The 17,155-nt window shown below is 42.6% G+C and overlaps 1 protein-coding gene across 9 annotated transcripts in view; it reads right to left on the reverse strand.

Annotated features, from left to right (window-relative positions):
• LOC105276811 (lachesin) overlaps positions 1 to 17,155 on the reverse strand; it is a 278,627-nt gene that overhangs the window by 62,371 nt on the left and 199,101 nt on the right. For 8 of the 9 annotated variants that reach the window (XM_020030837.2, XM_011334738.3, XM_011334737.3 and 5 more), the window contains 3 exons: positions 12,797 to 13,081; positions 12,254 to 12,316; positions 4,842 to 4,997 (listed from right to left, as the gene is read on the reverse strand). In XM_020030837.2, coding sequence (XP_019886396.1) covers positions 4,842 to 4,997; positions 12,254 to 12,316; positions 12,797 to 13,081 — 504 coding nt within the window. The remainder of the gene's footprint in view (positions 1 to 4,841; positions 4,998 to 12,253; positions 12,317 to 12,796; positions 13,082 to 17,155) is intronic. The other variant, XM_011334740.3, reaches the window with a different exon arrangement.

The raw sequence follows: 17,155 nt of genomic DNA on the forward strand, positions 1-17,155 counted from the left end.
ACGCGAGTTCTTCGTTCAATATCGAGCAAGTTATAACGAGCCTGAATTTAAACGGAGGTGATTGTGATTACGAAGCCTGAGATGCATTATCCCCGGGTGCTAGACACCACCGGGTGTAGCCACCTGCCAGTAGTTGTGCTTTTAGCTAAGCGCGCTCCAACCTACGAGGATACGCATGGGTGCGTCAGACCGGAACGAATCTGCATGGAACCGACGAAATTTGAGCTCTAAATATTCGACTATCAACGAACTTTGTGACGATAAACATTGTCCATTTAAAAACACTTTTGCCAATTCTCTAATATTTTATATTTGAAATTTTATACTGAAAATTTGAGCTTCAAATATGTTACCCAATCAAATTTTCATCGAGCAGACACGGAATCAAGATCCAAACTGGCCTAGGAATCCACGGATGAAAGGAAACGCGGGTAATCCGGAGACACTGTATATATGCATGGTATCACGGTGCTACACGGTGCCGATATCACAAGTAGACGCTTCCCTAATTACTACGAGCCGCCTGATACTAACATTTATTCAGGCTGGAATTGGGACCTGTATTCCGTACCTTATGTATTTACATGTTTCTCGTCGCAAACACGATTATTTCGCCGACGCTGCGTGTTCGTGATTGGCAACGCATCAGCGATTAATTATCGAAGAGCTTGTTCTGAAACATCATCTTGTGATTTGAACGTGACTTTACTTTGATTTGAACAAACCTCGGACACCTCGAGCTTAAACGCTTCGATCAAATCAGTACGAAAAATTGACAAAAGACATTTCTGACTTAAAATGCAAGTAATAATAACGAAACGCGACACAAGATATTTATATAAATATGTAAGATTCAGACGTGCACGTTCCGTTGTCTGTTCACGTAGGCGCGGATAAAATATTCGATAGAATTTAATTATTATTACTCTAATGCTGCGCAATTAAAATATTGATATTATCGTGTATAATTATCTCCGAGAACGTTTCGCCGTAATGCGCGCGGATTCACATTAATTTCCGCGCGAAAATCGGATATTAATGAATTGAGCTTCGCGTACATTACTATTAATAACACGACCATTCGTGAATTACATTATTAATAATCGAGTCGTCGAAAGTCCGGGCGGATATCCGTCAGTAGGTTACCGCCGGGTTTCCACGGCCATGGGATTTCGATATTCCTTTATTGTCTTGCACGCCGCGACGTAGACTGCCGCAGTTGCAGCTGCAACCGGTCGTAAGGAAGCTGGCACCGACGCACGTGTTCGCTGCAGCATGGGGTTTTCCCCGAGGCGGGCGTGCACGGACTTATTTCACTATTTTATTAGATTAAATATACACGATGGTAGAGCGCGCGATGGGAGTAACAACGAAAAGCCATAGAAAAACGCAGTGAGATACGGCACGGGCCTGCCGAGAGCGCGGCGCTATCATGGAAGGAACGGAGGTCATCGTATTGCATCTTTAATGCGTTGTACAAAAGCGGCGCATGAATAAATCGAAGCGTCTCTGCCACCTCGGCGTGCAACCACGGCGAGGACGCGCCGGTTTTATCGTCGGGCTTTTCCCTTCGAATGAACATCACCCGCATCGAGGATTCGCGCTCTCTCGACCCGTAAGGTAGTCGCATCCGCGTGAAACAAAGCTCCCGATTTTGTCCCGTGCTTTTTTCCGTGACAGTTTCGCGATACTTTTTCTGCCGATATGTGAAATAATCAGTTTTATTATTATTATTATGTATATTTTATTATTAGTATTCTAGGCGAGCTTGTGAAGTAATTACTAATTACGATCAATGTTAATTGATCGAAATTCTTAATTGTTAATGATGATGACAGGGAGTTAATTGATCAGTTTTGGAATAAAATGTAACCAAGAATCTGGATGAGAGTTATAGTAAAGCGTTTTTCGTGCATTTATTCGATTCTTTTGCGATGCGAGGGTAAATTATCAGGGTGTGTTTGCTGTGCACTTGATTTTTCCAAAGTTTCCCATAGTTTATCGCCGCACGTCGGAGTTTGTCCGTTCTAAAGTGGAGCTTACATATGGTTGGGCCGGTAGGATATGTTAGCCAATCACCCTAATATATTCAAGTGAGCGTGCCTTGTGAATTCCGCACGAGCTTTCCCGCAGGATATGTTGTTCGCATCCCGTGCCGGTTTACGTGTCAAATTTCGAGTGTTTCTGTACGATGTAGTATAATTTAAAATAATTGCAAGTTTTCCGTAAGCACTGTAATTGTGAGATAATATTTGATCAGAATTTTCAATTGTGAAAATTTAATAAGCATTACAATCTACAATTAAACGTTAAAATTTGTATTACCGAATAAATACGTAGTATTGTTAATACGTTAATACAAATAATAAAGAGTTAAAATAAATAAATAGACAAAACATTCGTTTCCATGCGGGAAACGGAATGATTTTATTGTAGCATTAAACGCATTATTAATTATTTGTTATATTATTTCCCTATAACAAAATGGATCCGTTTGCAATATAAAATATTATTAATATCGCAGTTACTGTACGTTCGCATTATATGCGCGCGTGTACAGCGCAGAGAGAGATTATTCCTGACGATCTTGGTAATCTTGCAAAACTTATGACGTCCAGACGACAACACTTGTGATTTATTCCTCAGTTGTGTCTTGATGAAGTAAAATATTACACCGCTAACAACCGCTAATGAATGAAAACGAATGGCAGACGCACATGCAATGCTTCATGGTTGACACGCATTTGCCGCGTAATAACACCTTGGAGATTTTGTTATGGATGGTGCGTGCACGGCCGTTTGTATCGCAGTAACGCAGCAACAAATGTTCCAATGAAAATTGACGTTCGTTACTTGGCTTAATATATCTGCGCACGTGACGATACCGCTGCTGTGTCGCGTGGATCATTTTTCCTTTTTCTGGTTTTTTTTTTTAAGCGCGCGCACTGAAGATTAACTTGGTGCAGTTTATTTGGAGGCACAATTAATCTTTCACTGAATTTAACGCGAACAAACCACCGCGACAACATCGATTCTCTCGTGAAAAAACATAAACTCGTGCCGACCCATAAATTTGTCTCGATGCGTGAGTAGCAACCTCGGTCGAATAAGGGAATTATTAGTAAGCGAACGTTTTATTTAGTGGTAGTTAGCGTAATCACAATGAGCCTGCATTAGTCATTAAGAGGTAAACACCTTATTAAGGATTCCGTCCTCTCCGGCACACTGCGCTTCCATGCTAAATTTAATGGCGGTGGAACGAAATGGCTTCTCAGGCCATTTCGCCAAGCTCGTTATCTCGTTAACGATCGAAACGCCTATTCGTCTATTTCGAGCTTCGTCAAGACGGGCATGACCGCATCTAATGTCGCAGCCAGCGAAGATTGCATGACTACGGGATATTCAGAGATAAAGATATTGCACGTTTTGCACTGGCAAACATTTTACAAAAAGCGATCAATAGCGCGGAACTATTCATAATAATTGAAAGTTGAGAATTAAATTGATGAGACAATCAAATTTCAAGTTAATGTAAGTCACGTACAATTTTATATGCTAGATTTTGAATAAGTTAGTGATTAGAAATAAAGTTAACATGTAGAATAGAAGATATATTAATCAGATGGTTGAGGAGAATAAAATTAGGAATAATATTCATCTTTTTTTAATTAATAAAGGAAGAGGCCATTAGTTTTTTGAAATTTGTAATATTGTAAAAAGGGGAATAATTATAGTAAGAAGAATAAGTAGTAAATAAAGTAGGGAGTGAAAATTAAGTAATCATATTAGGATAAAAAAGATGATGTTTTGGATTGTGAAAAGAATAAAAATCGTGAGTCTTAATTTTAGTCTCAATTTCTAAATATTAAAATTGAGGTAAGCAAGTTATTTTAATAGTTATTTTAACATTTAGAACGGACATCAAATTAGGATGACTTAAATTATGTACATAAAAGATATTAAATTTGTCATACATTTAGGAAAGCTCAAGAAAAGTAATCTCAATAATGTAAACGAATATCTCTCACCTAACTCGATAAACTTCTCGCAATTATATTTTTATCAGTTTTTATTGCTCCAATAATTTTAAAGATAAATATATCTTCAACTTCAACTATTATATATCTGGTACTTATTTTACCTCCGTTACTTCTCATATTTTTATAAGTAGGTATTAAAATCCTATCTAACCGCATAACAAATTTTGTATCTCACAAAAAATAAAAAAAGACTCTTGAACATTCTGTATATCTCCAGTGCACATAAAGTATAGTCGATATTGTCGGACAGAGATATATCTCTTTCTCAGTTCCGCGCAAATGTACGCGCACATACGCTACATTTGTAGAGGTGACTATATCTTTAAAAATGGGCAAAGATATATATTTCCATCAGATGCTTTTCTTAGTCGCACTTTCGAGGCTGAACGGATATACTTTTTGATACAAACGGAGTTTTCCCCGTCTTATCTCGCATTTATAAGTACCGAAATATTACGCTATTTGTTATTCTCGATAGCTAGTGAATTATGCGCGCTGTTCTGATGATTCATATTGATGAAGCGCGCGATGAGAATCCTACTTTTGCCTGCGTGTATTGCGGGTGCATGGTGCAGAATAGCGCATGAACCGTACCGCACGACTCTTACAGGGATAGGGGCAGAAGATACCAGGCTGGTGCCGCGAAAGCAGGAATCGGTGGTGGACGAGGTCGAATGATGAAGCAAGAGCAGGACGCGGATGAAAGAGGCAACTTTATAAAGAGCAGCCGCGCGCGCGGTAATTAGAGAAGGAGGACGCTAAAAGCGGGGAGGGCCTGGTGAGAGAGAATGCAAGCCTCACCTGTACTTTGGCCACCACGTAGCTTCTGCTCGGGCCTCTCGACCCTCTCCTCACTCGGCGGAGGTGGTCTCTCTGTCCTTTTCGGATAGTAGGGGTTGTATGAGGACGGCCACACGGTGGTCAGCCTTTTTGCTGGCGGTGGCGTGCTCGGTCGTCCTGAAAATAGATTAGGACCTTTCTCATCTAACCCAGGCACTCTCTTTCCTTCTCTCTGTCTCTCTCCTCCTCTCGCTCTCTTTCCATTTGCCTCCCTTTCCTTTTTTACACCCGCCAATAATCCAGTCCAGCGTGCCTCCTCTCTTCCTCGCTCACTCTATCTCTCTCTCTCTCTCTCCCACGTACTCGCTTTAGCATTTGATTTTATCGTATACATGTATATATATATATATGTATGTATGTATGCGCGCTATTCTACACCATACAAGGCCGCAGCAGCGAAATTACGCGGAACGATGGAAATTTAACCAACACGGTGCGGTTGAGAGCGCGATGCAACTATTGCATCGCGGACGCAAGCAGATCTATCCCTCAGATCTCGGAGCAAATTTAAGTTTATGAAACACGATCGTTTTCCCTCATCACCCCTCTACAAAGCTATTCCATTATTTTACATTATATCAGAAAAGTTGCAGTTAAAGTAAACCAATAAAAATTAACCCATTAATAATTTATGTTTTATTTTTGGGACGCAACTGTTATGATTAACAACATGAAATAAATAACAAATAATATTCATTCTCCCGAGGTTTAATTTTCAAGTTAATAGAATGATCCAAGCTGAATATCCAATCCCAAAAAGAAATTCCTAGAATTGATGGTGTTCGTGCCATGAACGAGCCGTGCAAAGGGACATTCAAATTAACGACAATGTATCAAAAACCGAAAAACAGAAATCCAAGCAGAAAACTTATTTATTATAATAATAAATCAGTAGAACAATTTTTGCACGATTTAAAGGCAATTTAAAGGCATAAAATCGAATCAGCGAATACAATGCTTCCGCGATTATGTAGGCCATTGTACCCCAGTGTCGTGAAGACAAAGAAGTATCGACTATTACAAATTAGAGGCTCGTAGTTGTCGCGGTGCAATCCGCTCCAATAGTTTTCTATTTCGAAAGAAAGTTACACAGATACGTGCTCGTTCGCTATTTTCCGTGTTCGCTCGTTCAAGCCTTTCTTCACGTCCGTTTTCTTTGTTGTTTTCGCGTTCGCTCGGGTTAGCGTTGGTCAGTGCATGGATTACACGGGAAATCCGTCGATTTACCATCGATTCTCGCTAAACTAGTGTATTATAAACTGTTCTGCAAGCAGTATATAGAAAAAATATTTTGTATGTAGTGACGGAAGTTTGTGACTTGTAAAATAAATGAATATTTGTTAAGTGTATTACGCGTTTATTGAATAACTACGTTCTTCTTTCGATAATCATCCTCATCTGTGCTCTGCTCATGAGCTTGCGTGCAGGCAGATAATAATATAAAAAGATAAGAGGCTCAAAGGCTTTTCATATTTGTGGTTGTCTGTATTCTTGGCTTGTTCTTGGATATGTCTAGTTGCTACGTCATTCGCAAAGAGAAATCTAGTTCATAATAGATAGGACGTGGAACATACGCGTGCAGGCACGTGGCGGGCGCGGGTTTGATGAATTCTACGAGCTTCTTTGAAAACGAGCCAAGTTCAACTTGTTGCGTTCGATGCCGACGACAGACGTCTCATTGAACAAAATACGTTCGCGCGAGAAAAGAAGAGATCGTGAGAATAGCGTCCGCAATAAATCTGCGTTTTAACCGATTAAAATAATTTAACGCGCTACTCTCGCGATTTTTCAGGTCAATTTATTTTCTCAAGCGATCCTTAAAAAAAATCGACTTTTCTCATTTGTAGCGTTGACAGTTCTATGTGGCGACAGTTATCTTATCTCTCCAAATTATTACACTTTTTTTCAAAAAAATGATAAAAATGATATTTCTAACTGTCGTTTAAAAGCAATTATTTATTCAATAGAATATTATAATTCATAAAATATTATAATTATTAGCACCGAGAGAGAGATTAAAAAAGGACACGACTGCCACATATTTACTGCAGTTTACAATTTAATGCTGTTAAATGTAACGCTATTAAACTACTCCAGACAGTAACACGATCGCGATGTTTAAGAGACGCTGCACTTCCCTCAAGACAATACGCATGTCAACGTTTAATGCGATTACATTGTGAGCAATATAAGATTAAACTCGACGCGCACTAGCCCTCTTGTCTTTGTAAATATGAGAGCGCATCCCAGGAGAGCCGCATCCTTCGCTGGCACTAGATTGAAACTTTACACGATAATTCTGCGCGGGGTGCGTATCAAGTCTAGGGTGTAATTCAACTTGATATTCGCCACGGGGCTTGTATACTTCTACCGCGCTGAGATCCGCCCTTCGTGACTCGGTGGCGGCTTCGACGCTTATTTCGTTCGCCATAATCGCGCAGATTATTCAAACTATCATCGTTTGCGGTCCCGTGCGTGCCGTTCATCGACCGCAATCTCGAAAACTGTGTCGCGAAGTAATTCGAAGTAATGTCGAATTACACCGGCGCGACTTGGGCGTACTCGCGCGAGACGTCACGACAGAGACGCTCGTCTTACTTCAAGCAAGAGGAATCCTTGACGTCAGATTATTAATTTTATAAATTTTTTTATGAAAGCTGTGCAGATTTTCTTGTCAAGCGCGTGATTAAAGAGCAAATAATGAGAATTAGATACAGTTTGTATTCATCTTACGTTCACTTGACGTATCACTGCGAACTACGTGACAACGCAAACTGACGCGGAGCGTTAGAAAAATTTCAGCAGGTACACCGAGATAAATTTAAACACTCGGCGTGTACAAACTCTTTTAATCGTCTCTTGATTAATTCCCTCGAGTGAGCCTGCCACTTCTCGAGCCGCTTTCACTCGAGCGAATTCTGCATTCCGCTCGGGGGCGGTCGACAATGTGCCCTTAAGCCCTGTACACATCTTTACCTTCTCCACTTTCTCCAACGACGCTCTTTCTCTCCTTTCTCTCTCTCTCTCTCTCTTTTTCTTCCTCTTCGTTACACCTTGCAGTCTTTCTGCTTTACAAACAAGCGACTCTTTAACCCGCCCACAGCCGCTAACTTGGCGCGCGAGGGCGGGCACTAAAAAGTTTTCGAATAAAAGTTTAAATACGCCTCTAGACAAACTTTGTTTCACAGCTTCGCCGCGCGGCCTTTTAACAATACGGCGGCCTTCTGGGTCACCTGTCTCGATGCCACAAGGTACACGTGGGCGCCTCCTTATATTTGCACGTATAAACTACCGTCGCGATGCCCGCGAATAGGTAAAAGCCGCGTTAACGTTACCTTTTCCGCGATGAGCAATCACAACGAGGCTCGTATTTCATGTGGCTGTGCCGCCCTTTGTTGCTATACCCGGGGTACGTCGGGGCTTGTTTAGGAAGTTTCGAAATAACTCGTTGAAAATTTAAGAGTCTCGCGGTACCTCCTCCAAAGTGCTGCGGCGAGCGCCAAGAAGAATTTGTTTTGCGAGTACGGGAAAGCAAGACGCGAGAGAAGACGATGCACGAGGAGAACAGGAAAACGTATTCACGTAGCCCGGAGAAAAATACAATGGAAGCGAAACGATATTGTTAAGAATTTTGATTCACGATTTATCGAAGACTTATCGATTTATCGCTTTATCGCTGTTGTGCAACGTGTATTGCGCGTGAAAATATCTCATGAAATACTTTTGATAATGAAATACGAAACACACATACACTCACATACCGTACAGGCGCGAAACGAGAATAATATTTTTTTCAGTAAAAGAAATCCTTCTCGAAATGTAATTTAAGTTAAATGTAAAGTCAGTTGAACATTATTTTAATGTAACAGTAAGTTTTTCTTTTCTCAAGGGATTTACCGACTTTTAGCTTGAAGATTCGCATCGACACAGGAAAACCAAACGTATAACGAAGTTTCTGTTAAAATTTTCGCCCGATAAAACTTGATCTGTTTAACGAGTAAATTGATTCTGATAACCGAAAAGAAGCGACTTTCCCACGACTTTTTAATCGACGTAAAACTGAGAGCGGAATTTAAACCGCGGATAATTCCAATCTTCCCAGTTAGATATCCGGAAGTATAGGGAACATAGTTTGGATTTTATTAGAAAAATCTTTTCACTTTACCAACATGTACATATATTCCGTTTTTTTATTAATACATGAAGTTTTTGCTACGTGTCGCTTGGTTGCTAATCGCAATCGCATTACCTACTTTAAGATTGATTATTCAATTCAGTTCAAGGGTATGATAACATTGATGTATATTTTTTTATACTCTCTATTATTATAAGAGGTTTAAATAGGTTTTGAAGATAAGAGTCTCATTTCCAATCAGCCATTTTTAAACACGATATACTAACGTTCCATATAATACTAGTATCGTATTTTAGATATCGTATTTTACGATCATCATACGAGTATGCGCGACGCGACGGTATATAGTCTAATGCCAGAAATAATTCTGGCTTCCTCACAGGATTTTAATTAATTACGGTCTGTAGGATCGATAGCTATCCTGCAAGGTACCTTGCATGCAGGAATATTAAATATCGTGCGGCCCCGATGGACCGATTCCAATCTTCTCTTATCGCGAGATTTATCTAATCTAAGAAAGCGAAGAATGAGATAATTTCATGCTATTTGACATTTAAACAAGAACCTTTATCGTGACTCAAATCGTGTCGCTATTTATTCATAAGACGGTATAGAAATTCTGACGATAATAATAAAAGGAATTCATATCCCTTTCCAATGTCTGTATTGCAAAGAAAGTATAATTAGTGTAACGCTAGACGGACTACGACCTCGAAATTTATTAACAGTAATATTACATAAATAATATATTTCTGGTTATTAAAAAACCGTAATATGTTAATCCACTTTTTTAATAATATATATATATATATTTTAATAATATAGATATACACATGTTCAAATTATGCTGGAAATGGGTAAAAATAAGAATTACGATCGCGTCAAACAGCATGTGTAAATGTCATTACGTAATTTGTGAGAAAAGGGACAGTCTGCAAAAATCTTGCAATATTTATCACCAGCAGCACAAGAAAAGGATTCGTATTGGGAATGAAAATTGTCGGAGCGTCTAACAGGCAGTTCGGACGCTTCTGGGGAAATTAGATTCTTCGTATAATTTCACGATTTCCTCTTTGTAGAACAGCGAGTACTATTTGGTATCTACCGTGCCATCGCCAACAATGCAATCTCACTCTGTGCTGCGTGCACCCCGTCCTGGTGCACCCACCACTCGCGGCGTCGTCAGTAATTGAATTTTAAATGCGCTTAATTAGGTCACTGGTTAAGCCACCGATGTAATATTGCGATATAAAATTAAAACCTGTGTGTTCTGATTTCGGCGAGCCGGCTAGAGAGTAAACCTTCATTTATCTCGTACCAAACGCGACGGAACTCTCGATGCCGACTAACTTCGTCCTTTTATTTTATCGAACTTTAATCACACGTGTCGTTTCGCTCGCCGTTAATGAGAAAATGTAGGTCCATCGTAGTGGTGGACCGTACAAACTCGCGAATTTATTTGAATTTACATGGAGAACAACTAGGTCCTGTCACTCGTTGATTCTATAAACATTTCTACTCGTTTACCGCCTCTTGATGCAAAACTTGCCACGTTTCCCATTCGATTGAACACTCTCCCCATTATGTTCCGCCGCGGTGCGATTTTTGATACGTTATCGCGTGCATCCTGCGCATTTGGAATCGTCCCGAAATGGTGTAATCTTATCCGGCTAGATAAGACGAACGGCAGTCCCATTGGAAACCTGGTAGACGCTTAACGTCGCGTTCGTGAGTTATTGCGTACCTCGGCTAGGTCATTAATAATCCCGCAGTATTAAGATTGATTCGGAGACGCTCTCGCATGTGAGAGAGAGAAAGGACGAGCGCGACGCGTCCCTTGCCGATTTCACGCCAAAGTTTCTCGTAATATTTAATCAGCAGTCGAGACGCCATACATTATGGCGCTGTCTCGTCTTCCGCGAGCAAAGTATATGCAGTCGTTAACACTCACGGTAGATTACGTCAGCCGAGGAAATGGGCGTCGGAGACGACTTCTGCGGCTCCTCCCCCTACACCCCTACGACGATGTCTCCATCGAAGAAACGTTTTCGATTACCATTATTCGCACATACGCCGGCCGTACCGGTTTCGCTCTAGCTCTCAAAGAAATCGCGCATCGCACTTACGCCACCGACGCTCGTAAATCTCGGTTACGATCCCGCGGGCTTTTACGATCATCGCCGGGTCGCCGGGCGGGAAGATCCAGCCAGGGTGACATCGATATCGGGGCGGCGAGCAGGAAAGCAAAAGGGTAGCCGGGTGCTGGAGGCGAGGGTATTTCGCGTCGCTCGCGAAAATTCGCAAATAACTGTTATTCATTAGAACGGCCGGATCTCCCCCAGGCGCTTCGGAATAACGATAATCCACGTAGCGACCGGCGGCGGAGGTGGGCACGGTAAAATTGCGAAGCTTAATGACGGTAATACCATCGTGGCCGAGCCTTGTATGGCGTTAATAATGCAGTGTATTGAGATTGGTTTCGCGAGCTTGAGGAGAGGAGGTCGGAGAACACGAAGGCGAACAGCGAAACCGCAGGGACCTGACCTAGGCGTCCGCCCAAGTTATTCGCCCCCTCGGCTTGAATAATACACGGGGGCGCACCGGTAACGCGAGCGGACTCGGCGAGCCTAATACAAAGACCAATCCCGGAAACATTGTACTTTATTTGATGACGAAAATACTTGGGTAATTCCCTTTGAAACACATCCCTTATTCCCATGGTCGTTCGGTTGATTGGTGGATAGCAGTACTCCCATTTCCTATTTCCGTCCGCCTTCGCTTGAATGCGTGCGCGCAATCGAACGCGTGCGAGACAGTCCACGCGGGCTGATGAACAATTGCGAAAATTACCGCGGACGTTCTTCAATTTGCGATATCAACGTCCAGCCGGTCCGACGACGCTCAGAGATGCAAATTATTGCCTTCCCGCACGAGACGCGCGTGAGATATCGCCTTAATTTAGTAGACAATTCTTCCACTTTCCACGGAGTTAAGTTTAATGTTTTTTTTTTCTTCGAGTGAACCGCACCTGCGGCACCGCTTTCTCGGTCGGGCTAAAACACCTCGGAGAAAAGGCGAGAAAGTGCTTTAAGATCCCACGATTCGCGAATAAAGGATAATGACCTCGCGTTTGCGCGTGGGAAGCGTTAGAAAGCTGACTAAGACGCATATACATATGTATTACATATCGATCGCTCGAGGTCGGTAGGCAAATATATATTCAATAAAAGGTGCTCACCTTCTTTGTTGGCGCTGCTCTTGATCTCCGTCGCCTTCGGTGCCGCCGACGGTTTCGGAATGGCTGAAATAAAAATCGCCCGTCTTTAATGACGTCGTATAACCCTCGAAATATCGGCCAATAAATCCGACTCGAACTACTCGCCGCCGCCTTATTCATAATTTAACCCGGGGTCATCTTATCTCCCTTTCTCCGAGCGGCGGAGATTGCGCGGCAAGAACATAACGGCAGGGGGGAGAGGGTGGCGAACATCCCCTCGGCGATTTAACCGTCGGTGCCGATTTACTGGCGACGTCCACTCGGCTCTGAATAAATCTTCGACTCGGGCGAAATTAAACAGAGGTTCGAGAATACGAGGATTCCGCGGCGCTACCCTTAAATTATTCACGTCGCGAGCACGTTCACGTCGCGGCGACGTGATATCCCGGGACGCGACGGACGCGCAACGACGATAACGGTCGCAGGGAAAAAAACGTGGGGGAGGAAAAAAAAGATTCGTTAGTCCGTACGCCCGGACGAGCTAGAAAATGAACGTCAGCTTACGGTATAATCTGATGGATCCCTCGGTCTCGCCCAGCGAGTTTTTGCTAATGCACCGGTAGCTACCGAAGTCACTCGCTGTCAAGTTCCGGATGGTGAGCCTCATGTGCGCGCGATAGCTATTCTCCATGATGTTCGTGGTGTACTTGTCGGTGGAGAGAATCATCTCGTCACCCAGAAACCAGTAGCTCATGGCACGCGGATAAGCCTCCGTGTGACAGTCGATCGTTACGTTCGTACCGGTCGGCGCCCCGACCAGCTGGTTCGGCACGAAGATCATCGGCGAGACTGGAACATCAATGCAGGTTACTGATTAATTTCCGTTATAAATTTGTTCTTATTAATGAACAACTTCGATCAAAAAATATATCGGAATTATTCATACATCACGTTCGAACACGTTGAAACACGTGATGTTTAATTCTAGAAAACGGGGACTTTCACAGTTTGCATACTTTGCATGATGATCAAATCTTTCTGGAAATGTAAATTTACATTTAAATTAGAGAATATGCGTACAACTTATTATTATTCTGTCGCAGCGTCGTCGAATCTACTTGAAACAATGCAGGATTTTAATCCGAATAACAAGTAACTTTTTACTTTTACACATGCTGTTTAAAAAACTGTAGAGCCTTATAAAATTACATACGAAAGGAGTAACGCAAAAAGGCGTACTATAAACCGTACGCCGTAAAAAGGAGCCGCATAACAAGACGTAAGTACATTTACGTACAAGTTGCAGCAAGTTCTCCGAAGCGCGCGCGGCTGGTACAAGAAAAGTCGCAATTTCAGAATTGCGCCGAACACGGCGGGCGCGAGCGTTCGCTTTAGCAGCCGGCATTTCTAAAACGCGCGCGCGACAGGGTCTGTTTATTATCCGCAATGCACAGTCGCAACGTGATAAAATTAAAACTGCGACGGCGTTTCGGTAATATCAAGTTCACCCGCAACGCAGACACGGCGGATCAAGTTTGCACTTTCTGCGGATGGCGTTCCGCAAAATGCGCCACGCTCCCGGGAAACGAGTTGGGAACAAAGTCTATTATGGTTACAGGGGTCTAACATCCCGGCGTTAAGGTTACGCAATGAAGAGTTAAAGCCAGGACACGCGAGACGTCGCGAGACGTTTCCGTCTTTTACTCCCTCGGTCGCGTATTCCTCGCTCGCAGCGCGAAAGCCGCGTTCGCCGTTCCGGGCGAACAATTTTCTAACTCGACAACTAAACCGGAAACGGCGCCTTCTTCGTCGCGAATTAATCCAACGTCGGATGCGCGGCGCCGGCAAGTGCGCGCGCTTTGGTAACGGGTTAAATTAAAGTTGCGAACTCCGGCAACGGCGCACCGTGTACGAAACAATAAGGGAATAATAATGTGTTCGTGGACGGGCACTGGGGTGTAAACGGGGTGTAACTCGTTGGTATCCCCTAACGAGGAGGATCATCCAACGTGTTCCGGACGTGCCGAAGACATCGCGCGCGTCTTCTCTCTCGACGACTACCCTCTTTCGTTTCGTCTTTGGCTGTACGCGACGACTACCCCTTCGGGAGAACAAAGATCAATCGTTACTTTGATAGATATGGTATTATACAGGATGTCCCGGGTTTTAACCGATAAACTGCGGGAGCATATTCTACTAGTGGAAATAAGAAAAAATTCTTATATCGAGTTTGCTTAGAAATGCTTTATTACAAAGTTATAAACCAATATTGAAAAGAAATATGAGATAAGTAACAACGGAACATAGTGTAGAATTTGGAAGGTCGAAGATGTTTATGTTATGTGTATTCACATGTATTCATGTTCACTATGTTGAAACGATTCAGTATGATTGTTACTTTCGCAACAGTAGCTGTTAGATTTCAATCGTCGTGTCAACTAGCAATTACTATCAGAATGCCAAAAGTGTTTTCAAATGAGGAATACACCGATATTCATTTCGTGTACGGATTCTGTGACGAAAATGCACGAGCTGCCGTACGAGAGTATCAACGTAGATTTCCTAACAGGAGAGTACCAGATAGATTTAAAGCAACGAATTACTAATTCAGTTACTGAGATGCAAGAAAATTTTCAGGAATGTCGTACCGTAACAAATTCTGTACTACGTCGATGTCTAGCTTGTATCGATGTGCAAGGACAACATTTTGAAATGCGTCACTAAATCATTGCGTAGATAATTTTTATTTTTGTGAAAAAATCCGTTGTTACTTATCTGATATTTCTTTTCAATATTGGTTTATAACTTTGTAATAAATCATTTCTAAGCAAACTCGATATAAGAATTTTTTCTTATTTCCACTAGTAGAATATGCTCCCGCAGTTTGTCGGTTAAAACCCGGGACACCCTGTATAGTACAATACGCTCTTAGAAAAATTACTCTTTTCGATATTCAATATACGAATAAATAATAAATTGCGAATGGTTTTTAACAAAGCGATATTTGCGGTGAGAATCTTTCTCGATTGTTCTGCTCTCGAGTAAACAGTGTGGAATAAAGAGAGATCGAAATGCAACGTGGTCGAGTCCGAGCGCGGTGGAAATAGACGCAATCGATAGTAGGAAATAGGGAGAAGTGTGCATTAATTAAAGTCAACGCTAGCAATTTGTGGATTTGTGGTAAGCCGGTACGCGCGCCACGAACTGCTGATGTACAAGCACAATCAAGTGTTCACCACTTGGTGTGCATCATTTATCGCGCATACGATCGCTCGTCGTATCCGACAAACAGTTTTTGTTATCATCAATTATGCGTTTATCAAAGTTTCATGTAAATATTTCAGATCAAACTGGAAGGGATACACGTATTGACATTTTGCTTATCGATTAGAATTAAACCCAGCCAAGATCTCTCTAATCTAGTAAATCGGTTCTTTCCATCAATTGATATAAATTAAATAGCTTATGTATAGCCAACTCTCACAATCAGCATTAGAATCGATTTTTCTAATCCTCCTTGAAAATACATTTTAACCGCAAGTAAACACAAGAGCGATTGCATATCCTGCGCCACGAGGGATATTAATGCGATCGACGAGAATCAGATTATATGCAGCATGTAGCCGGCAGCTCCTCATTATTACCGCCTCTCATATCTTTAATGCATGTTTCTGTGCCGCTGGACGTAAATAGCGCGCCATCGATTACGCTCTCACCACGGAATCCCATCATAATTCAGCCGCATCATACCCGTAATTACACGACCGATTGAAACAGGAACAAAAAAGAAAAAGGGAAGTAAGCCCGCAGCGGCGGAAGATAGCACGCCCGCTCTTATCACTCTCGCGCACCAACGCGGACAAATACGCGTGAATCACTCGGATGCAACGTAGGCAGAGCGAGAAGTGTACTCGCGGTAACGTAAAAAGTCAACTCGCTAAATTGTGCATGTCTCATCAACATGCCTGATGAACTAGCCTACTCAACTTGCGGAAACGGCACATGGAAGCGCGTACACCAACCGAATTATGTCTCCTCTCGCGTTCCTCGCTCGTCCCATCCGAGCATTTTCCCTCTTTGCTCGCCATGCTTTATGCAGCGGCGCTATTTTCCGCCCGCATTGCAACGGCAAACATACTCCGGAAACGCGACATACGCGAGGCCGTCTGTCTATGTGCCGGTTCGGCAGTGAGTGAAAGTCCAGAGAGACCGTCGTGTCAAAAACTTCGTCGTTCAGAATATGCGCACAGGAAAGCTGCGTTGCCATTGCCGAAATTCCCTTCAATCGTCAATTTTGACGGTAAATTAATCTTTGAAACGTCGCAAACGCGAGGGGGAATTTGCTCTTTAAATTAACTCGCTTTAATTGAAACTGATTTACGAGCGATTAAAAGTAAAGCGAGAAACGGCCGAGCGAAATAAATTCCGTGAAATGAAACTTTATTGTTTCGTTACAGAAACGGATTAATACGGAATCGCTGTGTGATAATAATGATAGCACCGTGCATTATAAGAGCAGGAACAATGTCGATGCGTGCTCGATGCGGAAATTCACTTTGTTACTTCCGCCCCTCGCATCGCTATTCATTTCGTTCCGAAGTTCCAAAGCTGGATCCAAAGGCGGCGCAGAAAACCATCGCGAATGCCATCGGATTGGCTAGAATTTACGTAACGGCTCCCCGGAGGGTTTACGCCGAGTGGTTGTTAGACTCCCGATTCCGGAAGGGAACCTGGACGTCTTACAGTGATCGAGTGGCCTCTCTCTATCTTGCTCTCTGCCGGGAACGAAGTATCTAACTCGCGGTCTATTCTTTCATCCCTCTCGAGTGATTCGCGGAAACAGCGACGCGGGACAAACGAGGGACACTCGGCGACGCGCAATTCTCCGCGCGTCGCGTCATTACGCGCGTTCAAAGTTTTACA

Source organism: Ooceraea biroi, chromosome 2, assembly GCF_003672135.1.
Source record: "Ooceraea biroi isolate clonal line C1 chromosome 2, Obir_v5.4, whole genome shotgun sequence".
Lineage (NCBI taxonomy): Eukaryota > Metazoa > Arthropoda > Insecta > Hymenoptera > Formicidae > Ooceraea > Ooceraea biroi.